Source organism: Salmo salar, chromosome 07 (genome assembly GCF_965601325.2).
Source record: "Salmo salar chromosome 07, fSalSal1, whole genome shotgun sequence".
Lineage (NCBI taxonomy): Eukaryota > Metazoa > Chordata > Actinopteri > Salmoniformes > Salmonidae > Salmo > Salmo salar.
Genome location: NC_138297.1, coordinates 49649637 through 49674287, shown reverse-complemented (window position 1 = coordinate 49674287; position 24651 = coordinate 49649637). Strand labels below are relative to the sequence as shown.

Below are 24651 nucleotides of genomic sequence, written 5' to 3'. Positions count from 1 at the left end.
AACAATTACAAACATACCCATAACATGATGCACCCAGCATGATGACTGAAGATATGGAGAGTCGTACTCAGTAATGTGTTGTATTGGATTTGCTCCAAACATAACACTGTATTCAGGACAAAAAGTTAATTGCTTTGCCACATTATTTGCAGTATTACTTTAGTGCCTTGTTGCAAACATGATGCATGTTTTTGGAAGCTTCCTTCTTTTTACTCAATTAGGTTAGTATTGTGGAGTAACTACAATATTTCTTGATCCATCCTCAGTTTTCTCCTATCACAGCCATTAAATGTTTAAAGTCACCATTGGCCTCATGGCAGGTATCCTAGTGGTTAGAACATTGGGCCAGTAACTGAAAGGTTGCTAGATCGAATCCCTGAGCTGACAAGGTATAAATCTGTCGTTCTGCCTCTGAACAAGGCAGTTAACCCACTGTTCCTAGGCTGTCATTGTAAATAGGAATTTGTTCTTGACTGACTTGCCTAGTTAAATAAAGGTAAAATAAAAAATTGTGAAATCCCAGAGTGGTTTTCTTCCTCTCTGGCAACTGAGTTAGGAAGGATGCTTGGCTTTTTGTAGTGACTGGGTGTATTGATACACCATCCAAAGTGTAATTAATAACTTCACCATGCTCAAAGGGACATTCAATGTCTGCTTTACATTATTTTTACCTATCTACCAATAGATGCCCTTATTTGCGAGGCATTGGAAAACCTCCCTGGTCTTTGTGGTTGAATCTGTGTTCGAAATTCACTCATCGACTGAGGGACTTTACATATCAAATCAAATCAAATGTTATTGGTCACATACACATGGTTAGCAGATGTTAATGCGAGTGTAGCGAAATGCTTGTGCTTCTAGTTCCGACTACGCAGTAAAATCTAACAAGTAATCTAACAAATTCACAACAACTACCTTATACACACAAATACACTCAAATGTAAAATGATGAATAAGAATATGTACATTTAAATATATAGATGAGTGATGGCGTGTGGCATAGGCAAGATGCAGTAGATGGTGTAGAATACAGAATATACATATGAGATGAGTAATGTAGGATATGTAAACATTATTAAAGTGGCACTATTTATAGTGACTAGTGATATATTTATTAAGTCTGTTTATTTATGTGGCCAGAGATTTGAGTCTGTATGTTGGCAGCAGCCTCTCTATGTTAATGATGGCTGTTTAACAATCTGATGGCCTTGAGATAGAAGCTGTTTTTCAGTCTCTCGTTCCCAGCTTTGATGCACCTGTACTGACCTCGCCTTCTGGATGATAGCGAGGTGAACAGGCAATGACTCGGGTAGTTGTTGTCCTTGATGATCTTTTTGGCCTTCCTGTGACATCGGGTGCTGTAGGTGTCCTGGAGAACAGGTAGTTTGCCCCCGGTGATTGTGCAGACCGCACTACTCTCTGGAGAGCCTTGCGGTTGAGGGCGGTGCAATTGCCGTCATACCAGGCGGTGATACAGCCCGACAGGATGCTCTCGATTGTGCGTCTGTAAAAGTTTATGAGTGTTTTAGATGACAATGTCACGTCCTGACCAGTAAAAGAGGTTGTTTGTTATTGTAGTTTGGTCAGGGCGTGGCAGGGGGTGTTTGTTTTATGTGTTTCGGGGGTTTTGGTATATGTTCTATGTTAGTATATTTCTATGTCCGTGTCTAGTTTTTCTATTTCTATGTTTAGGGTTTTTGTTTGACATTCAATTGGAGGCAGCTGTTTCTTGTTGCCTCTGATTGGAGGTCCTATTTAGTAGAGGTTTTTCAGCTTGTGTTTGTGGGTGGTTGTTTTCAGTCTAGTGTTTTGTACCTGACGGAACTGTTCAGCTGTCGTTCATTTCTTGTTTTGTTTTCGTGTTCAATAAAAGTAAAAAATGAGCACTCAACCCGCTGCGCCTTGGTCTACTCCCTTCGATGGCCGTTACAGAACCACCCACCACAAGATGACCAAGCAGCGGGGATTGGAGCACCGGCCTGAAGGATGGACCTGACTGAAGGAACGGCAATTATGGGAGGACAAGTTACGGGAGCTACGGGAGCCTGAGAGGCAGCCCCAGGGGGGGGGCACACGGGAGTTGGGCAAAGTCAGGCAATAGACCTGAACCAACTCCTCGTGCTTATTATGGGGAGCATCGAGTCAAGAAAGCACCGAGCTATGGGGATATGCGCACTGTAGTGAGAAGAAGCATTCAAAGGCCGGTGCGATCGGTGGAAGCTCCTCAGCGTGGCCAGGCTACATTGAACACTCAGCCAGGAAGGGTTGTGCAGGCTGTGCGCTCCAGTGCTTACCCATAGTCCAGTTCGTCCTGCTCCCGCTCCTCGCACTAGCCCTGTAGTGCGTGTTTCCAGTCTGGCGCCTCCAAAGCCAGCACCACGCACCAGGCTTCCAGTGCGCATTCCCTGTCTAGGACTTCCGGCAACAGTGCCCTGTACCAGTGTGATTGACTTGGAGTTACATTGTGTTGTTTAAGTGTTCGCTTTATTTTTCTGAGCAGTATATTATTGTTCAGTATAGTTTGCAACATCTCACAAGAAAGGGTTTTTGTTTTTGATTAACATTTGACGACATTTTGATGAACTATCCCTCTAAACTCTCAGTTTACAGTCATGGTTTACGGGGAAGCAAGTAAGAATTTCTTTCCCAGGGGCTCATTGGTTGGCTGTTACAGTAGTTCCACAATTACACAAGATTGACAATATCTTTGAAAATGTTTATTTGGCAGAAAATCTATTTATAATCAATAAACTACATTCTGTACATTGCATTCGATCTATCTGCACAATACAACAACACCTTATAATAATAATTGACAGGTGTGGGTGTACTCTCAGAGTGATGTCTCTTTGGGGTCCTTGGTCTCTGTTGCTGCAGGCCTGAAGGACAGAATCTCTGTGAATGTGTGACCTGTAGGAGATATCACAAGAAATTACTAATTAGTTACTCTGTACTGTATAGCTTTTTCTTCCCCTTTCTTTCTCTCAAGCTGAATGTGTTATCACACATCCATCTCCCTCATCTCTTCCTTGTCATCTTTCTCTCCCTTTATCATGTGGAATGAGCAAAGGAATTTTTTTCCTTAAACCCTCTTCCTAGGGAAAGGGGATACCTAGTCAGTTGCACAACTGAATGCGTCTTCTCCATTTAACCCAACCCTTCTTAATTAGAGCGTTGCAGGGGGCTGCCTTAATCGACTTCCATGTCATTGGCGCCCAGGGAGCAGTTGTTGCCTTGCACACGGGCAGAATTGCATCATTTTCTACCTCGCCAGCTTGGGGATTCGAACCAGCAACTTTTCAGTTACATCCCCAATGGTCTTAACCTCTAGGCTACCTGCCACCCCATCCTCCATCTCTGCCCCTTTTTTCCTCTGCCCGTATCTCTCTCTCTCCCTCCCTGCTCCCCAGCCATCTCTCTCTCCCCATCTCTTCCTCCTCCCTCCCTGTGCTCTCCATCTCTTTCTTCAGCTTCCCTCCATCCATCCATCCATCTCTCACGTTTCCACTGTTCCAGAGGCAGGTCTGTGTTGTCCATGGAGTGATCGTAGGACTGGGCCTCAGTCTCCTCCTCTGGTTCTCTGAACTCGCTGAAAAAAGGCATGGCCAGCGCCTCCGACGCACTCACCCTCCGCTCAGGGTCCAGCAACAGCATGCGCTCCAGCACACACACCGCTGCCACACACAGAGGTATACATTGTCTTTAGTGGTGTTATGTTCAGAAGGACACTCCTGACAATAGTTAGAAACAGTTGTTGTTTTGTAAACCACTTTTTTTTATCCTTTAGTAATAGACTGTCAAATTCAACTAACTGCGTGTTCACATCATAGTATTGAATGTCTGCTCACCGTCTGAGCTAGCTTTGGAAAAAAGAAAGTGCAAATCTTTCTTTGGTACTTTGGGAAGGCTCCGTATGTAGTTTTTGGCCTGTTGGAAGAGGAGCAGATTTACATGGGAGTGTATATGGTATTCTGTTGGTATGTACGCCAGTAGGCTGTGTTTGCTTTGAATGTGTACTATCTGAATGTACAGTTGAAGTCGGAAGTTTACATACACTTAGGTTGGAGTCATTAAAACTCATTTTTAAACCACTTCACAAATTTCTTGTTAACAAACTATAGTTTTGGCAAGTCAGTTAGGACATCTACTTTGTTCATGACACAAGTAATTTTTCCAACAATTGTTTCCAGACAGATTATTTCACTGTATCACAATTCCAGTGGGTCAGAAGTTTACATACACTAAGTTGACTGTGCCTTTAAACAGCTTGGAAAACTCCAGAAAATGATGTCATGGCTTTAGAAGCTTCTGATAGGCTAATTGACATCATTTGAGTCAATCACAAATGGTCCTTTTGTTCGATTAATTCCGTCGTTATATCTCCAAAATGTCAATTTATTTGGCGCGTTTGATTCAGAAAAACACCGGTTCCAACTCGCCCAGCATGATTACAAAATATCCAATAAGTTACCTGTAAACGCTGTCCAAACATTTCAAACAACTTTCCTAATCCAACTTTAGGTATTTTAAAATGTAAATAATCGATAAAATTTAAGACGGGATAAACTGTGTTCAATACCGGATAAAAACAACGTGAAGCGCGTGACCTGCAGTGCACATCAAAACAGTATAGTCCACTAGGCTGGACCCTCGTTCTGAATAGCCGTACTTCTTAATTTCTCTAAAGAAAAACATCAACCAATTTCTAAAGACTGTTGACATCTCGTGGAAGCAATAGGAACTGCAACCAAGTGCCACAGAAATCTAGGTTCCCATAGAAACCTAATTGAAAACTGAGTCACCTCAACAACAAAAAACATTCCTGGATGGTTTGTCCTCGGGGTTTCGCCTGCCAAATAAGTTCTGTTTTACTCAAAGACATTATTTTAACAGTTTTAGAAACTTTAGAGTGTTTTCTATCCAATTATATGCATATCCTAGCTTCTGGGCCTGAGTAGCAGGCAGTTTACTTTGGGCACGCTTTTCATCCAAAATTCCGAATGCTGCCCCCTATCCTAAAAAAGTTAAAGCTTGGTCGCAAATGGGTCTTTCAAATGGACAATGACCCCAAGCATACTTCCAAAGTTGTGGCAAAATGGCTTAAGGACAACAAAGTCAAGGTATTGGAGTGGTCATCACAAAGCCCTGACCTCAATCCCATAGAATAATTGTGGGCAGAACTGAAAAAGTGTGTGCTAGCAAGGAGGCCTACAAACCTGACTCAGTTACACCTGCTCTGTGAGGAGGAATGGGCCAAAATTCACCCAACTTATTGTGGGAAGCTTGTGGAAGGCTACCTGAAATGTTTGACCCAAGATAAACAATTTAAAGGCAATGCTACCAAATACTAATTGAGTATATATAAACTTCTGACATACTGGAAATGTGATGAAAGAAATACAATTTGAAATAAATCATTCTCTACTATTATTCTGACATTTCACATTCTTAAAATAACGTGGTGATCCCAACTGACCTAAGACAGGGTATTTTTACTAGGATTAAGTGTCAGGAATTGTGAAAAACTGAGTTTAAATGTATTTGGCTAAGGTGTATGTAAACTTCCGACTTCAACTGTATTTTGAGTGCCCACATGACTTACATCTTGGCTTTGTAGCTTCGTAACAAAGTCTGCAGTTGGTGTACCAGTGATCTTCATGATCTCTTTCAGTTGGTCCAGGTCTGTGCTCACCCAGGGGTCAAGTGTCATAGCTCATGTGGTACAGGAAGTCACATTCACATGCTGCTCATACTATATATGCTTAGCCATAATAAGCTTACAGAACTAGTCTTTGACTGGTCGTTAACAAATAATTATGACTAATGCACCCGCTGACTTGCCTGGCAGGATCATTATAAGTACAAAGACTAGTGTCTCTCTCTCTGCAGTAGGTGTGTGGGGTGATGACAGAGAGTAGTAAACACTGAAAAAGGATACGGTCATTTCCTCTGAACAGCGGCTTCCCCAGCAGCATCTCCGCCATGATGCAGCCCACCGACCAGATATCCACTGAGGATAGAGGACAGACATACATAGGATTGCCATAGGATTGAATGGTCTTTCAGTATCACGTTGCTACCAAACTGCTACCATACCAGTGAGTTCAGTTACAAAGATACTGTACACAAATTGTACAAAGAGATAGATCTCCATAGGACCTCATACTTTAGGATATTTTTCTGTATACAATAGCATGATTAATCATGGCGATAACACTGTTTTTTACATTAGAAAGTACTGCCATCTTGTGGACAAAGAAGGCAGCCACGAATAAGTTTATGAGAGAGACTCACCAGTCTGGGTATAGTGCATCCAATTGAGGATTACCTCTGGGGCTCTGTACCAGCGAGTGACGACGTACCCAGTCATCTCTGTGTCCGTCTGCCGAGCCAGCCCGAAGTCAAGGATCTGAGACAGACAGAGAGAGAATTGGTTTGGCTTCATTGGATTGTCCCTTTCATGACAATAAAGCACAGGTTGGTGGCACCTTAATTGGGGATGACGGGCTCGTGGTAATGGCACGAGCGGAATAGTAGAATGGTATCAAATCCATGGTTTCCAGGTGTTTGATGCCATTCTATTTGCTCCGTTCCAGCCATTAGTAAGAGCTGTTGAGCTGTCCCCCCCACCCAGCAGCCTCCATTGCAATAAAGTGATTTTCAGTTAAATTGAGAGAGTGAGACTGAACAGGGAGAGCACAGTGCTTATCACAGGTCTGGTAGCAATACGTATATGTAGTACCTTCAGCTCACAGTCTTCGTTGACCGACAAATTTCCAGGTTTGAGATCCTGTTGGTATTTAGAAATATTACATTATCATGCTGCCAGACTGACGCAAACACACGCAAGCACCCACACAAAGACCTTATGATATGGAAAATGGCATGAATAGCAGTGGGCGTGAAAAAGTGCAAGGGCCCCAACCCCAATGCACATAGTTGAAAGGTCAAGGGTTACACACCCTGTGGATGATCCCTGCAGAGTGGATATACTGTGGGGAGACACGAAAGACCATAGAAAGAGAAAGTCATAAAATTAGAAAAAGAGGTTGGTATTCAAGTATATTCTGGGAAACATTTAAACCTTCTGTATAAACTGCCTTAACTTTGTATCATATTTGAATGTTGGAGATAAAATTAGCATTTCTAAGTATATCTCTTTTTTTTTGTGCATGTGTATGTATGCAACTCTAACCTTGAGTCCTTTCAGGATTTGATAGACAAGGAATTGCACCCTATCCTGTGACAATCTCTCCATCTTCATCAGTTTCCCCAGATCAGTACCCATGAATGGCATTACTAGGTAACTGAGAATGACAGGGGAAAAGCAAAAAAAATACTTTATTGTGAATAAAAACATTCAATATATGAACAGGAAGGGTACTGGACAAAGAGGTACTTACAAGTCATGAAACCTGTCCAATGAGATCTCAGAAGTGAACACATCCAGCAGTCCAATCACCTAATCCAAGCCAATCAAAGAATAACAGAAAATAAATAGAATAGCTCAATTATAGATTAACTGGAGAATTTTTTTGGTGCATCATGTATCTCAATTACAGTATCAGGAAATGATTCCCACTTGAAGTTACACACACACACAATTGTGATATGGGGTGTGTCTCTGTCATTATAGTGTGAGCCACTGACTAAAGTAGATGTTGCTATGAGGCAATTTTTCCACAACACGGATTGGCTTCCTTCTCAGACTTTCCTTGTGTACCCTTATTAAACTCTACCTACTCCCTGTATACCCAGTATACCAAGTCCAACCCTGGCCCAGGAGAGCTACAACGTGTACATGTTTAAAAAAATATATATATTTTTTTTATTTAACCTTTATTTAACTAAGCAAGTCAGTTAAGAACAAATTCTTATTTACAATGACAGCCTACGGGGGAACAGTGGGTTAACTGCCTTGTTCAGGGGCAGAACGACAGATTTTTACCTTGTCAGCTCGAGTTTTGAATCCAGCAACCTTTCGGTTACTGGCCCAACACTCTAACCACTAGGCTACCTGCCGCCCCAAGTTGAATGCCTGATTCAACTTCTCAAATCAAGACTCAGAACCTGTGCCTGCCTCAAATGAACATCTCTATAATCTTGATATGATGTGTTTCTGTTTAGTATTATGGGTTGTGATGTGAATATTACCAATGTGATCTTTCTGACAACTCTGCTACTGACTAATTGCCAATCATAAGGAACAGCTGTGTTTATCTCACTGAGTGCAAAAAAAAAAATGTTACTGCTCTCTGCATGCAGCCTAGGCCATAAGGATTTTAACTGTTTGCTATGGACAAAAGTGAGTTTTAAATGCAGTACTGTAGAGTTGAGTCCTTACATTTTTAGACAAGGCCTAATTAGCGGTGTGAAACAGACACCTTTTCTATTTATGTGCATTAATCATGAGGTGCGTATTTCAGGAAAGGCCCTCACATTTTCGTGCTTCATGTGCTTGAGAAGCCTGAGCTCTCTGTAGGCCCTCTTGGCAAAGAGCTTTGACTGGAAGGGTCTGTGGAGCTTCTTGATGGCCACCCTCACCCCAGTCCTGCGGTCCTGGGCAGAGCTGCAGCAAGAAATATAGGTACAGGGAAGAAAACATTTAAGCAATGTAGGCCATTGGTGGTAGCCTACTGAAGAAGGACCCAACTCTTATGTTTTATTAAGTGCTTGATTAATTATTTATTTAAAATAATTTACATCCAAATATCATGTTTTATAATCAAGTGGTTATGCATACTACAATGACATTCTTGGGTATTTCAAGTAGAAACATTTGGGGTAGGCATATCCCAAGAAACATTGCGCAAAGACCCAGAACAGATGTAGCCTTGTAGGCCGATGCACTTAAATCTAAATCTTCTGCTCACTAAAATCCAACAAACAATGAGGCCAATGGGGGTTCTTTGTTATGCTTTTCCCGACTAAACAAAACCAAAAAAGTCCCTGCCGTTTAAGCTATGCTTAGGAAAGAAACATAAACCGCATAATGTAACAGTTATGTCTTCACTATTCATCAAATGGCACCGATGTTTGTTGATGACTTAATTCGGACACAATCCAGCGCGCCACTGCACAAAAACTTCATTTTGATATAACCACATGAAGAATGAATGAGATGAACAGTTCCTAAAAAAAACAACCGCGATGCTTATTTTAAGAACGAGTCACGTCTTGTTGTGGCTTGGTTTGTATTGCCAAACTCCAAATTCGACATTTACGAAGAGTAGCCTACCACCCATGTTTGATGATTAAACTCGTATAAAACTCACCATACTGTCCCATAGGCGCCAGTCCCCACCTGCTTTAGCTCGCGGTATCGCTCTGGAACCTCCCATGCCGTTTTGTTTACCTCCTGACGGTAAAATCCTGCCCGCGTGCGGACCGACATATCCAAATCGATATGGGGGTCAATGTATCCCCAGCTAACTCTTAATTCAGGGATAATGACCCGCTGTTGTGCACGAGACACTTCGTTCACTTGCTCTCATGTAGCCGTCACCACCACCTACACACTCTCTATCACCCGGCAAATGCGCAATGCGTTCTGTTGTCCGACAGTGGTCTCCAGTGACACGACTGAAGAACCGTAACCAGTGACTGGTCTCACTCGTTTTTTATACATCAATGGTATCGCTGGTGAACACACCATCGCCTGGTGGCATGACCTCTCTGTCTTTTGTCGGAAAAAGGTAAACACTAGAGTCCCCTGTGCTATTGATGGGTGTGTCTTTGTCCAGACTCATTTTTACATTTTAGTAATTTAGCAGATGCTCTTCATCCAGATTAAGGTTAAGAGCCTTGCTCAATGGCACATTGGCATATTTTTCACCTAGTCGACTCAGGGATTCGAACCAGCAACACTCTTAACAGCTAGGCTACCTGCCGCCCTGGCTCCTTATTGTCTTACAATAATGTTGCCAAAATGCTGTCTGTTGCCATGAGATAGCAAAGAGAGCTAGCCTAGCCTAAAAATAGGGATGAAAGTTATTTTAGTATTTTCCTGGCCTCCATGGTTGCACTTCCTTTAAGCTTTGATGATAGTGTTGATGCTGTTTTTATGCAGGCTCAGAAGTAAAAATGTACATGTAGGCCACACACGCACACACACACACACAATTATTATATAAGTCTATGACACACACAGTAAGATAACTGGTGAGGAATTGAGCTTTTATTGATGACAAGAGGAAGAAGAGGATACATGCTTCGTCATGATGATCAGAAGGGTGGTCTCTCATAATACTGTCTCTGTTCTGTGGCTGAGAGATTATGGCATAGTTCGATGCCTGCAGGCATGTTTGTTGGAAACATGCAAGAATGGACCTTGAAGGCAAATTGACACACACACAAACACACACACCACACACACAAAGGCCATATATACTCAGACTTGGAACCCATAAAGCACTGGAAAGCTACTGTGTGTGTGGGCTGGGAGTATAGATGTGGAGGAGGAATGAGTAGGCCATAACTCGGGAGTAAAGTGGTCTTTCATAATGCCACAACATGCTATGCCCATGACAGATTCTCACCACTGACATAGTGCTGCATACCGGCTGATAGGCTGATGCGTGATACTTGGAAAACATAAAGGAATTTATCCATACAACAACAGACTTAATCATTTTGGGAGTAAACAAGGCTGGATTGATGCATGCATTCATGACGTTAACAAGACAGGGAATAGATCGATTTGATTTATCCTGAATATGTGTAACCAAATGTTTACTTGTTCATGCTTGCATAATGGTGTAATAACTGTTGTAATAGAGTTGAGCTGGTTGACGTCAACTGTCATGAGTTGTCATGGCATTATGACACAGAGTTGACATTTGGTTATTGATTGGAAATGCATATGGCATAAATTTTACAGTTAAAATTCATGCCACCATAGAATGAAAAGACACTTGTTTTTTTAAACATACAGTTTTGTATACATTCATCTTTTTTGCAGTTCTATTTAAATCCACCAAGTTTCCAATATCAACATTTGTACATGACACATACAGGACCGTAAATAGTCAAACATCAACCGAGAAAGAGTATTTTGGATTATCTCTACTGTAATTGAGGCATTGTGTATATGATTGTTGTTGTAGTTCTTGGGGTAATATATGTTGCAATTCCAGGACATGTTTTTTTATAAAAAAATGTAATTATTTTATTCCCCTGTAATTCGTTCACCTCAGTACGCCCCTTTAAAACATGCTGAATATTAGACCTCTGAAACTACAACATTCAGACCTATTGTAAATCCAATTTAAACTGCATAATGCATCTGGGAGTCACTGTGGGTAATGGTATCTCTGTGGGAATCACTGTGGATAATGGTATCTGTGGGAGTAACTGTGGGTAATGGTATCTGCTGAATGTTCAGATGTAAACTTCAGCTATAGGTTTGGGTTTCTCAACAGAGCCAGGGACTAGTAAAACCTGTTGGACTAGAGCCTAGTGGAATCTGAAATGGGTGATACCAGCAACAAATGCATAGCCTACATACAGGTAACTGCCAAAATAATGGAAACTCTTGAGTTAATAAGCGATACAAATCTTATTGAAAGCAGGTGCTTCCACACAGGTGTGGTTTCTGAGTTAATTAATTAACATCCCAACATGTTTAGGGTCATGTATAAAAATTCTGGGCTGGCCATTATTTTGGCCACCATGACTATGCCCCCATAGGATGACAAAGCCCCCATCGACAGGGGACGAATGGTCACTGAATGGTTTGATGTGCATGAAAACGATGTAAACCATATGCCATGGCCGTCTCAGTCACCAGATCTCAACCCAACTGAACACTTACGACAGCGAAATGCGTGGACAATTCTTGACAACAATTCACTAGAACCCTCTGTCATTAAACTGTCATTACCATGACATTACAGGTGTTATAAGCAGACTTAAACTGACATCCATTATGACTACTTATAAAATGTCTTTATGACAAAGATTTCCAGTGACCTGTAGCCAATGCCTATTTATCAGTTGGACCCTTAGGTAGGTTTGAAAATCCTAGTGCTACTTTCTCTCTCTCTGTCTCTCTCTCCTACCTCTCTTCGACAGACTGTAAACATATACCTATCAAAACATGCTCCCTGTAATCGTCGTAATGTGCGTATTCTCATCCCTATCAGTTCAACCAGACCTCCCCTCTCCCTGCTCCCCTTTTACAAAACTCATGACAGGCAGTCAAATAGCCAGTCACAGTGAGCAAGGGGAGGGGTGTCATGCCTCTAGGGGACACAGGGTTGTCTCTGATTGGCCCGAAGTCTCTCTTTCTCTCGGATCCTCCCGCCTCCCCAACGCCGGCAGACAGACGGAGACAAGGCGGCGGTCCTTCCTCAGCTGACGGAGCAGAAGGAGGCAGGGTTTGTCTTTCACTGTTCCACCTGTAGACTGCTCGTCTCGCTGACAGGCGCTTTGATTCCATTCATCTCCTCAAACACCAGCTCTGTATAGGGGGATGGAGAGAGAGAGAGAGAGAGAGAAAGAGAAAGAAGATGAGGTGAAGAAAGAGGGATGAACAAAAGGTGAGGAGGAAGAGAGAACGTTTAGTTCTGGTCAAGAACATAGCAGAAAATAACGGTTGAATCTTTAAAAAAGACAATCCCTCTTAACCTCCTCCACTCCAGTCACCATCCATCTCTCTCTCTCACTCTCTCACCTTTCCACTCCTCTAGCGTGCGGTCCTTGCTCTCCAGCGTCTGGTCGTAGGGCAGGGCCTCTGGTTCGTCGTCCGGGTCGTGGTACTGGGAGAAATAAGGGTGGGAGAGAGCCTCACTGGCCGAGATACGCCCGTCACAGTCTAGAACCAGCATGCGCTTCAGTAGATCCACAGCTGAGGGAGAGAGGGAGAGGGAGAGAGAGAAGAATGGAGATGCAGAGAGAATGATGGAGACCGAGATTAAGATGCAGGCACAAAGTGAAAAATACTAACAAAGCTGCATTATGTAATCCATAGCCTTGGATGACTATAGCCTTGGGTTAAAATTAGCCTCCAGCAAATTCAGTTATCGGGTATGACTCAGTCTCACCCATTGGGTTGGCTCCTCTGAATATCTTCTCCAAGTCCTGCTGGGGCATGAAGGGTAGAGACTGGATATATTTCTGAGCCTATGAATAGGAAGCAATGTACAACAACACACGTGACAATGTGTACAGTACATTGCAGGGCCAATTGATCCATCAATTGAGAAATCAATCATGCTACAAGCAAAATATTGAATAATCGATCATCAAATTAGTCAATCAATTACACCTATCAATGCATGTCAGGGGATCTTCAGTGTCATTAAAGCAATTTGCATTGATATAGCTAATGATCCATTCAACTTTCCCATCTCTCCCTCTATTTCTCCATCTTCTCACATGTTCAGAGGAGATCTTCTGTAGAAGGTCAGGGGCCGGGGTGCCCACCACCTCCATAATCCTCTTCAGCTGGTCGATATCTTAGATCAGGAAGGGTTAATTAAGGGTCATCATGGTTGTGAAAAAGTCATTTGGTTGGCAGGACCAACTCTTTAGGTAGAACAACTGACTGAGGTTAGGCATACTTGACTTTGCTAGAACAGTGTTCTAGTGTTAGTTTTATGCAGACAGCAGACTCCTACATACTCCTACATACTCCAACATTTGAGGACCCAATACATACATACAAAGCACGAAATCACATTCCTATTTGTTTCAGTCTTTGACTCTGTACAGTGACAGCCAATACAATTCAGTCCATTGTGAACTTCCTTTCCTTTCAGTCACTCTCAATACACCTCCCCTTCAGACAGAAAGGCTATATCTCTAGATGGGATTGTGATGCAAATCTGGGAGGAGCTGATATGTGTCCATACAGCAGTATTGGTGGTAACAGCGCAGGAGAGTGGTTGGGGAGTGTAGTGCACTCCGTTTCAAGCCATGTCCGTGTTAGTGAAGGATACAGTCGTTGCCGGGAAACAGGACCTTCCCCTTCAGCAGCTCTCCCATGATGCATCCCACTGACCAGATATCCACTGTAACAGAGGCGTTAACATTCAGTCGTCATAACAACAGGATTTTATGATTAGCCATAACAGCACAGATATAGCTAGATACTTTTTCTTTCTGGATAGAACTGTATGATGATAGAGTATGTGTTTGGTTGAAATATTAGGTGTTTGGCAAGATGTGGTGTGAAATGAGGATTTTGGGTTTATGATCCTTCTTGGGTTGTGTGAGTGTGGATCTGTACCTGTCTGATTGTAGTGCATCCAGTTAAGCATGATCTCTGGCGCTCGATACCAGCGAGTCGCCACGTACCCCGTCATCTCATCATCCGTCTGTCTGGCCAATCCAAAGTCAAGGATCTGGGGGAGAGAGAGAGAGACACAGGTTGTCATGGTGATAGCCATTTCCGAGTGGGGGAAGGTTGTGTTGTGATAGTCTGAGGCGTTGAGGAGTTGGGCGGCTGGGTCACTGGTCTTACCCTCAGCTCGCAGTCCTCGTTCACTGCCACATTACTTGGTTTCAGGTCCTGTGAGTAAGACACATGAAAAGACAGACCGGTCAACACAAAGACTGTCTGAAGGACAGGGGAAAAGAAAGGGAGAAAGCCAGACAGACAGACAGACAGACATACATACATATATATATATATATATATATATATATATATATATATATATATATATATATATATACTGGGTTTTACAAGCTGGGTGTAAGGCCTACAGGCACATGCAACAAGAAGCTCTCAGCACACAATCTCTCTCTGACACACTCACACAATATGATATTATCTACTTACACACATACCGGTACATTCTAAATACAGAACTGCCTTTAAAGACAACAAAGCACTCAGGAGAGGCAATTGCTCTCCAGAAGACTGCCTTTATGAAAAGAGGGGATGAGGAAAAATGAAAAGAGTGGGCAAGAAGAGAAGAAAAGAGGAAAGCCACCACTCACTCTGTGGATCAGTCCTGCTGAATGGATGTACTGTTCAGGGGGAGACGGAAAAGGGACATGGCAGCAGGATGGGGGGAGGAGTGGGAGGAGAGAGGAAAGAAAGGAGTGCGAGAGAGAGAGAGAGGTCAACAGTGTATTCTAACATTGGCCCCTGTCTAAAAGGGTCTACATTTTTTTGTTCATTCCTTGGTAACTAGGTTTGCTAGCTACTAGGCTGGCTGGTCAGTCCCTGTTAACTGTGTTGCCTAGTGAGGCAGGCATAATGTAGCTTTCAAACTTAGCAGTATATCTGAGTTTGTAATCAAATGTGAAGGTACAGTATATACCATTTCAGAGGATGTTAAGGGATATTCTAGTAAATTATAGCCAGTAGATTTATAGTATAAAAATGATCATGATGGTGTTTGAGGTTTAATTGTGGCATCTTGAAATACGTAACAGTTGTCTTTGTGAGTAAAAACAATTATAATCAGGGAAGGTTGCTTTGTACTGTGAGTGTATGGGATAGTATGTAAAAAAAATATGTCTAAACATGATACGTTGGGGGGTTAACTACCTTGAGGCCCCTGAGCAACTGGTAAATAAGAAACTGCACATGCTCATCAGAGAGACGCTGGAATTTGACTATGTTGTTCAGGTCTGCCCCCATCAAGTTGGTTACCAGGTAGCTGGAAAGAGGAGGAGGGGACTTTTAGAACCGTGCGTGGTGATGTTCCAATTCAGTTATACAGTACACGCCTTGAATCCTGGTGAAAAGCTCTATTTAAATGCAATATGTCATCATCAGAATAATCATGACAGTATAATTACTGTATGGGTTATGTTGGACATCCTAGTGCTCGTTCAGTAGCCACTCACACTTCATGGAAGTCCTCTAGCGATGCAGCAGGGGAGAATACATCCAGTAGTCCTATCACCTGTTCAGGGAGAAGGTTGATGCCAAATAGTTACAACTCTATTGTGCATTATCAAGGCAATTTAGGTCAACTAGCCAAAATGGGAGGTCTTCAACCACTCCTTACTCACGTTCTCATGTTTCATGTGCTTGAGTAGCCGGAGCTCGCGGTACGAGCGCCTACTGTGGATAAGGGACTGGAAAGGCCGGGACAGCTTCTTCACCGCCACCTTCTGCCGTAGCCGCACGTCATACGCTGAGCTGTGGGGAGCAAAGAAGAGAGAGAGGGAGACAGAAAGATGAGCAACAGCAGATTACAAAATGAAATGCATTGCTTCTAAACATGTTGCTCATTAAATTATTAGATTCATTATTAGTGCAAATGTATGTCTGGGTAGTGTATTGGTGTTGCGCTGCCGTCTCCGTTGTTGACAGTGTTATTTCTACTTCGGCAGCATTTGGAGCAACATCTTACTCAATTCCAATGTTGCACAGAGAGAAGGAGTGTTAGGGGAAATGAAAAAGAGACTAGGCAATAACATTATAGAGGAATGAAGAGACAAAGGAGTGTAGAAAGAGAAGAGGAGGTCAGAGAGAGATTGAGGGAGAGCAAGAGATGAGGGAGGGGACAGGAAGTACCAGACAGGAAATAAAAGTGTTTGAGAAATCGAAAGAAACTAGACGGAAGGAAAGAAGAAGCAGTAAAGGAGATGATAAAGAGGAAGTGTGAAGAAAAGAGGAAGGAGAGGCAGCACAGAGCCACAACGCCACAAGAAGCTAAAACAACATTCATGTAAATCACTGTCATTATCAACCTGACCGCTAACCCCTTTAACCAGCCTGTGAGGAGCGCTACACCATTACTATGTCCTTACCTGGGGCCTGCCATGTGTACAACACAAGGCCATGTACACACCATAACCAGACCACATCGCCTTCAGACAAGGCCAAGTGCATTCATTTCATTCACAGCCACAGAAGTACCTGCTGCTACCCCAGATGCCCGTGTTAAATGTTTGCCAAACAGGCAGCTAGCATACCATCATCTTTCCATGACACAAGCCAGACATTTCCGTCTCACACACACACACACACACACACACACACACACACCACACACACACCACACACACACACACACACACACACACACACACACACACACAAGTCCTCTGCCATCTCATCTTCCATACATGACTGTCCACCTCACTGCCAACAACTCCATAAGCAGTCTATGCATCGATTTCTGCAACTGCCTCTGTCTTCCATCTCAGAATGTTTTATCAGCTGTTACATTAATGCACCTCAAGTTTCAAAAACAGAAAGAGTGGGTGAGGGGGAAGGGTGGCGTCAAAGGCAACGCAATATCTGATGCAAAGTAATTTTGCTTTCTCTCTATCTCACTCTCTCTCTATCTCACTCTCTCTCTCTCTCTCTCTCTCGTAATCTAGCTATCTATATTGACTTTAGTCTTATGCATATACAATCATTCAAAGGAAATAGTGGGGCATACATGAAAGCATCTGCCAGAGCATCTTGTTTGCACCTAAAATTCAAAATGAAGGATGCTTGCTTTTATTCTCCAGCATCTTGCTCCCCACAGCAGCTTGTTAATACTGTTAGACAGTTCCATGTACTTGATATTATATTTCATGTGTGCTTTCATCCAAGAGCTTTGGTGGCCATCGCTTGTCCTCTCACGTTGTAAACAAACTCTGCACAACAGCGTCGGCTAAATGGCACCGAAGTGACATGATAATAGCACTTTAAGCAGCCGAGCCCCTACAAACAAATTCATATGGATATGCCATCTCCAAGGTTACACAATGTGCTGACAAATACCACTGTCACGTCCTGACCATAGAAAGCTGTTATTTTCTGTGGTAGGGTAGGTCAGGGCGTGACAGTTTTTTTTTCTAGTTTAGATTTTCTATGTGGTTATGTTCTAGTTTTGTATTTCTATGTTGGGCTTTTTTTGGGATGATCTCCAATTAGAGGCAGCTGGTCATCGTTGTCTCTAATTGGAGATCATACTTAAGTAGTTGTTTTTCCCACCTGGGTTTGTGGGAGATTGTTTTTGAGTAAGTGTATGTTGTAACTCTTCGTCACGGTTTGTTGTTTTGTTCATTCAGTTTATTTATTGCATAGTTTCACAGTTTAATAAAGAAAATGTGGAACGATACACACGCTGCGCTTTGGTCCGCTCCTTCATCCTACGACAACCACACACTCACAGTAGCCATGATTTGCATAGTGTTGCTGCAACAGTTGAAATAGGCACATCGAAATTAGTTCTTTTGACTAAATGAAACATTCATGATGCAAGCGCAAACATTTGCACAACGCTAAATTACTGTTACATAACGTTACACCAACAGAGAGTTTCCCAGTTCCATTGTGAAGAATATGTTCTGTATCATGGACAAGTTCTAAACCCATCAGTCAGAATGATTTAGAGTTATATTACTGGCCAAGACGTTCCAACTTCCTTTCAGGAGACAGATGGAAGGAGAAGTAAGCATTGAGATTGAATTAGGGCTTTGCAGTCTGCATGCTGAGCGGGAAATTAGAAATGATACGACTTGGGAAAGCGAAGGGAAGTGGCAGTACGATGTCTCAAGAATGACAACTTTTGTCATTACGTGTGACTGATGTTTTGCAGTCTATGAAAAGCTTTCCGGTTATTGGAATAAAGTCTATTTTAAGTAGCAACCACATTTGTGAAAATCTCAGACATTCCAATGCATTTTAAATGTGCATTTTCACTTATATATGATTTTTGATGTCTGCTGGTATAATGATGGAAAACTAATACGTGTGTCTATGTGATGTTCTGCATGGTATGCAGTGAATGTGTGATATGAGTCTGCTTTAGTGCAGGTACGATAATACCTCTGTCTGATGGCTACGCCATTGACAGCAGCTTGGCTGGCTGCATCTCCGCTTGGTATGGCAGCTGCTTGGTATCCGACCATAAGGCGCTACAGAGGGTAGTGTGTATGGCCCAGTACATCACTGGGGCCAAGCTAGGCGGTGTAGGAGGAAGGCCCTAAAAGTTGCCAAAGACTCCAGCCACCCAAGTTAAAGACTGTTCTCTCTGCTACCGCAGGGCAAGCGGTACCGGAGCACCAAAGGATCCTGAACAGCTTCTACCCCCAAGCCATAAGATTGTTGAACAGTTAATCAAATGGCTACACTGACTATTTGCCAGTGGTGTAAAATACTTTAGAGTACGCTTAGTAGTTTTTTGGGGTATCTGTACTTTACTTTAATATTTATATGTTTGACAACTTTTACTTCACTACATTCCTAAAGAAAATGATGTACTTTTTACTCCATACATTTTCCCTGACACCAAAAGTACTCGTTACATTTTGAATGCTTAGCAGGATAGATGTCACGTCCTGACCAGTAAAAGGGGTTATTTCTTATTGTAGTTTGGTCAGGGTGTGGCAGGGGGTGTTTGTTTTGTATGGTTCGGGTTTTTTGGTTTATGTTCTACATTTTATATTTCTGTGTGTTTATCTAGTTTTTCTATTTCTATGTTGGGGTTTTGGTAGGACCTTCAATTAGAGGCAGCTGGTTGTCGTTGGCTTTAATTGGAGGCCATATTTAGTTGGGGTTTGTTTCACTTGTGTTTTGTGGGTGGTTGTTTCCTGTATAGTCTGTGCACCTTACGGGACTGTTTTCGTCATTTGTTTTGTTTAAGTGTTTTTTTGTCTTTCAATAAAAAAAGAAGATGATAAATATACCCGCTGCATTTTGGTCCACTCCGTACGACGACCGTTACAATAGAAAATTGTCCAATTCACACACGTATCAAGAGAACATCCCTGGTCATCCCTACTGCTTCTGATCTGGTGGACTCACTAAATACAAATGCTTTTATTTTTAAATTATGTCTGTTGGAGTGTGACCCTGGCTATCCGTAAATTTAAAAAAAGAAAAGTGTCGTCTGGTTTGCTTAATATAATGAATTTTAAATGATTTATACTTTTTACTTTTAATACTTAAGTATTATTTTGTAACTACATTTACTTTTGATACTTAAGCATATTTAAAACCAAATACTTTTAGACTTTTACTCAAGTAGTATTTTACTGGGTGACTTTTACTTTTACTTGAGTCATTTTCTATTAACCTGTTTGGGATAGGGGGCAGTATTTTCACGGCCGGATAAAAACGTACCCGATTTAATCTGGTTACTACTCCTGCCCAGAAACTAGAATATGCATATAATTAGTAGATGTGGATAGAAAACACTCTAAAGTTTCTAAAACTGTTTGAATGGTGTCTGTGAGTATAACAGAACTCATATGGCAGGCCAAAACCTGAGAAGATTCCATACAGGAAGTGGCCTGTCTGACAATTTGTTCTCCTTCTAGGGCATCTCTATCAAAAATACAGCATCTGTGCTGTAATGTGAAATTTTCTAAGGCTTCCATTGGCTCTCAGAAGGTGCCAGAAAGCGGAATGACGTCGCTGGGCGAAAAAAAGCAGGAGTTTTTGTGAGTGGTCAGGCAGGGAACAATGACAATGGAGTGCGCGTGCACGAGACGACTCCATGTTTTTCTTTCAGTCTATGAATGAATATAACGTCGCCCGGTTGGAATATTATCGCTATTTTACGAGAAAAATCGCATAAAAATTGATTTTAAACAGCGTTTGACATGCTTCGAAGTACGGTAATGGAATATTTTGACATTTTTTGTCACGAAATGCACCCGCGCGTCACCCTTCGGATACTGACATGAACGCACAAACAAAACGGAGCTATTTGGATATAACTATGGATTATTTCGAACCAAAACAACATTTGTGGTTGAAGTAGAAGTCCTGGGAGTGCATTCTGATGAAGAACAGCAAAGGTAATCCAATTTTTCTTATAGTAAATCTGAGTTTGGCCCTCACCAAACTTGGTGGGTGTCAAATTAGCTAGCCATGATGGCCGGGCTATGTACTCAGAATATTGCAAAAAGTGCTTTCACCGAAAAGCTATTTTAAAATCTGACACCGCGATTGCATAAAGGAGTTCTGTATCTATAATTCTTAAAATAATTGTTGTGTTTTTTGTGAACGTTTATCGTGAGTAATTTAGTAAATTCACCAGAAGTTTGCGGTGTGTATGCTAGTTCTGAACATCACATGCTAATGTAAAAAGCTGGTTTTTGATATAAATATGAACTTGATTGAACAAAACATGCATGTATTGTATAACATAATGTCCTAGGAGTGTCATCTGATGAAGATCATCAAAGGTTAGTGCTGCATTTAGCTGTGGTTTTGGTTTTTGTGACATATATGCTTGCTTTGAAAATGGCTGTGTGATTATTTTTGGCAGGGTACTCTCCTGACATAATCTAATGTTTTGCTTTCGGTGTAAAGCCTTTTTGAAATCGGATAATGTGGTTAGATAAAGGAGAGTCTTGTCTTTAAAATGGTGTAAAATAGTCATATGTTTGAGAAATTGAAGTTTTAGCATTTTTGAGGTATTTGTATTTCGCGCCACGCTATACCATTGGATATTGGTGAGGCGTTCCGCTAGCGGAACGTCTGTCCCTAACAGGTTCTTTACTTTAACTCAAAGTATGACAATTGGGTACTTTTCCCACCACTGCTATTTGCATTGATCACCTTTTTATTTGCACTGACTCTGTTGCACTGGCTCTATGCACACTCACTGGACTCTACCACACACTCACACACTCACACATACTACACTGACACTCCAACACACACACGCACTGCGTACGCTCACACACACAAAACACACACCGATGCATATTGACGCCACACACAAACACACACACACACTCACGGATAGACACACTTTCACACTCTTCACATATGCTGCTGCTACTCTGTTTATCATATATCCTGATTGCCTATTCACCTTTACCCCTACCTACATGTACTGTGCATACTGGATTACCTCAACTACCTCGTACCGCTGCACATTGACTCGGTACCGGTGCTCCTTGTATATATTTTTTATTACTTTTTAATTCTGCATTGTTGAGAAAGGGCTCGTAAGTAAGCATTTCTCAGTAAAGTCTACATCTGTATTAGGCGCATGTGACAAATATTTGATTTAGATTTGATCTGATATTCATTATATGAGCCTTTCTGATCAGATCCTTGACCTCAGGCAAACAATCCTTTGGAGGCTGTGCATAGAGATTGAGGAGCAGCAAGGATTAATATAATGACTCCAATTCTTCAATCCTCTAGTTCCTCAGAAATAATGTCCCTGGACCCCCAAGGCTCTCCCAGTCCCAACCCCCTATAAAATACCTCCCCAATTCACAAACCCCCACCCCTCTGCTAATCAATCAGCTCTGCCATGGAGAAGACGGTGACAATGGCTGGAGCTCAGCCTGAACAATGCAGGTCTCAGAGAGAGAGAGAGGGAGATTGTGTGCAAGAATGTGAGTGTCCTTGCTTGCTAGACTGGTACTATGAGTAGTGGTGCCATTTTGTAGGTTTAACAGATCATGTGACTGCATTGCTCTGCATCTTGGTTGATGGTGTATTAGATGTGTTTGTGAATCCACATAAATAATGAGTTTTGTTTTTAACTGTTGAGAATTGTATTAGTCAAAAGAAGCAGACACAGGGATAGTCTTTGAATTGTTGCTGTTTGCATTGTTGCTAGAGCAATGCTATCATGTCTATCTACTCAGCTTCCAAGGTCTTCATCAAATCAAACAGACATAACTGTGCCGATTTCACCATGATTCCTCAGTGGAGTAGTAAAACACTGCAGTTCTTCCCATCAATCAGCTAGGCTAAGCTTCCATTAAATCTAATTGACCAATAAAGGCTTAGATATTGCTAACATGTAGTTTCTGTGCCTTCCTTCTCTTCCATGTCTGCTGCATCACAGATGTCTGTTGTTTGTCTCCCTGGGCTGATCCTCAGAAGATCACATCCTCACATCCCTCTGTCCTAGGAGATGCAAAAGCCTTGGATTGACAGGCCATTGTTGGCTGTTTTACCAGCATATAAACAACAAAGAGAGCTGTGCCCACAATGTAAATCTAATCTATCTACCAGTGTTGTTACAGTAAAGTTGATTTTGAAACCGGCAAGCACTTCATTTCCCTTCCCATGCATGGATCAATATGGATTGCGTGTATGACACTCAAGCCGAGGTGCACACATCACCATGACACCTCGCCATGGCAACAGTGTCTATTCTCCCGCAACAGACAAAGATCCAAAATTAAAACAAGGAAATATTGCCCAACCCACTTGTGAGAAAAGAGGAACTCATTCATGTGGAAATGTAGCCTATAAGAAGCACCTCAATGGACTAGACAGATGTGTGTGTGTGTGTGTGTGTGTGTGTGTGTGTGTGTGTGTGTGTGTGTGTGTGTGTGTGTGTGTGTGTGTGTGTGTGTGTGTGTGTGTGTGTGTGTGTGTGTGTGTGTGTGTGTGTGTTGAGATCTCTTCCGTTGAGATGTTGAGATGAGATGTTGAGATGAGATGTTGAGATGAGATGTTGAGATCTTTTCCGTAGGTCCCTCTTCACTATCTGAAGTGAACATACACATATCAAAGATAAAAGTCCATAACAGCATAAATGTCTGAAAAAAAACAAAAAAATTCAACATATTTGCAGTCAGCAACACTGAGGTGGCCCCTACACATGCCCATGGCTATACAGATGTGTCATGCATCCTTCGGTTGTTCAGTGCAGATCCCGCCGAAGTGCTGTCCCTGTTATCAGTAGCTCAAAAAGCCTTATAGAAATTAAATGTATCCTATTGAGAACTGTCACGATTGAGAGGATCTTCCGTAGCGCGTGGTTGCAGGTGCGATGCTCCGATAACTCCTTGTTGTTTCCTTTCGGTACAGGAATCGTATGGGGCAGACTGAATCAGCTAAGGTGGTTAAAGTCTCCGCACCGAGAGGCAACAACTGTAGACAGTCTGCCGTTGGACTGATGACGCCCACTATTTGGGAATGGTGTCAACGACAGATAAACCAATACAATTGGAAACGTAGCCTAAATGACAGCATCATATTGATACCAATAGAGTAGTCTAGTAAATCCACATTTAACAAACATGAAAATAACATTGAGGATTTTCTCGTGCATAACAACTAAAATAACTAGGCTACATGAACATGAATTATATTAGACTATTTGAATTTAAATCGGCCTAATAACTGCCTAATAACAATAAAAACATCCTCAGTAATAATAATGATAATATGCTGGCAATTGCACAATAATAATGAGAATAGGCTATAAATAGGCCTGTTGTTTTTCCAATATTATCCAATAATGCATATTCATAATACAAATCATAAGGCTAAATTATGTTTTCCATCTGCATTGTATTGTGTGTATGGACAGCCTCGCCCCTCCCTCTTTCATATAGCCTACTCACCATACCGAACCGTAGGCCCCAGAGCCCACGGGAGTCAGGTTCTGGTACCGCTCGGGAACCTCCCATACAGTCTTGTTCAGCTCCTGCCGATAGTAGCCTGGTCTGGCCGACATTTTTACCGTGAATAAATTTTTTAGAACTGGACTGATAGCTCTGTCTGCACAATCCGCGGTAACTGATGCACAGAGGGGAGCTGCTTGGCCGTCTCTCTCTCTCGCTCTCTCTCTCTCTCTCTCTCTCTCTCTCTTGCTCTCTCTCTCTATCTCTTTCGATATTTCTGAGAAGGGGGTAGTAAGTAGAGAGAGAGAGCTGGTAATAGATTCTGAGCACGATGTCTCAGACATGGGGTTGCTGAGCGGAAAGGGGGGATGAGATAGGGGAGCGATTCCTCTTATTGATCTATTAGGATAG

At 42.1% G+C, this 24651-nt stretch overlaps 2 protein-coding genes across 2 annotated transcripts; both read right to left on the bottom strand.

Moving 5' to 3' along the window:
• Nucleotides 1-2695: 2695 nt before the first annotated feature.
• LOC106609457 (mitogen-activated protein kinase 12) lies at nt 2696-9641 on the bottom strand. The gene is made up of 12 exons (XM_045722056.2): nt 9276-9641; nt 8440-8569; nt 7404-7462; nt 7196-7307; nt 6963-6992; nt 6743-6790; nt 6295-6409; nt 5939-6010; nt 5603-5682; nt 3849-3927; nt 3501-3674; nt 2696-2910 (listed from the first exon to the last, which is right to left on the bottom strand). Exons 1-12 carry the CDS (start codon nt 9392-9394, stop codon nt 2834-2836), a joined length of 1095 nt encoding a protein of 364 aa, XP_045578012.1. The 5' UTR covers nt 9395-9641; the 3' UTR covers nt 2696-2833.
• Nucleotides 9642-10155: 514 nt separating this feature from the next.
• LOC106609456 (mitogen-activated protein kinase 11) lies at nt 10156-24487 on the bottom strand. The gene is made up of 12 exons (XM_014208313.3): nt 24241-24487; nt 15973-16102; nt 15805-15863; nt 15503-15614; nt 14947-14976; nt 14465-14512; nt 14231-14345; nt 13941-14012; nt 13378-13457; nt 13044-13122; nt 12674-12847; nt 10156-12460 (listed from the first exon to the last, which is right to left on the bottom strand). The coding sequence occupies exons 1-12, from the start codon at nt 24351-24353 to the stop codon at nt 12387-12389; spliced, it is 1086 nt and encodes a 361-aa protein (XP_014063788.1). The 5' UTR covers nt 24354-24487; the 3' UTR covers nt 10156-12386.
• Nucleotides 24488-24651: the final 164 nt, after the last annotated feature.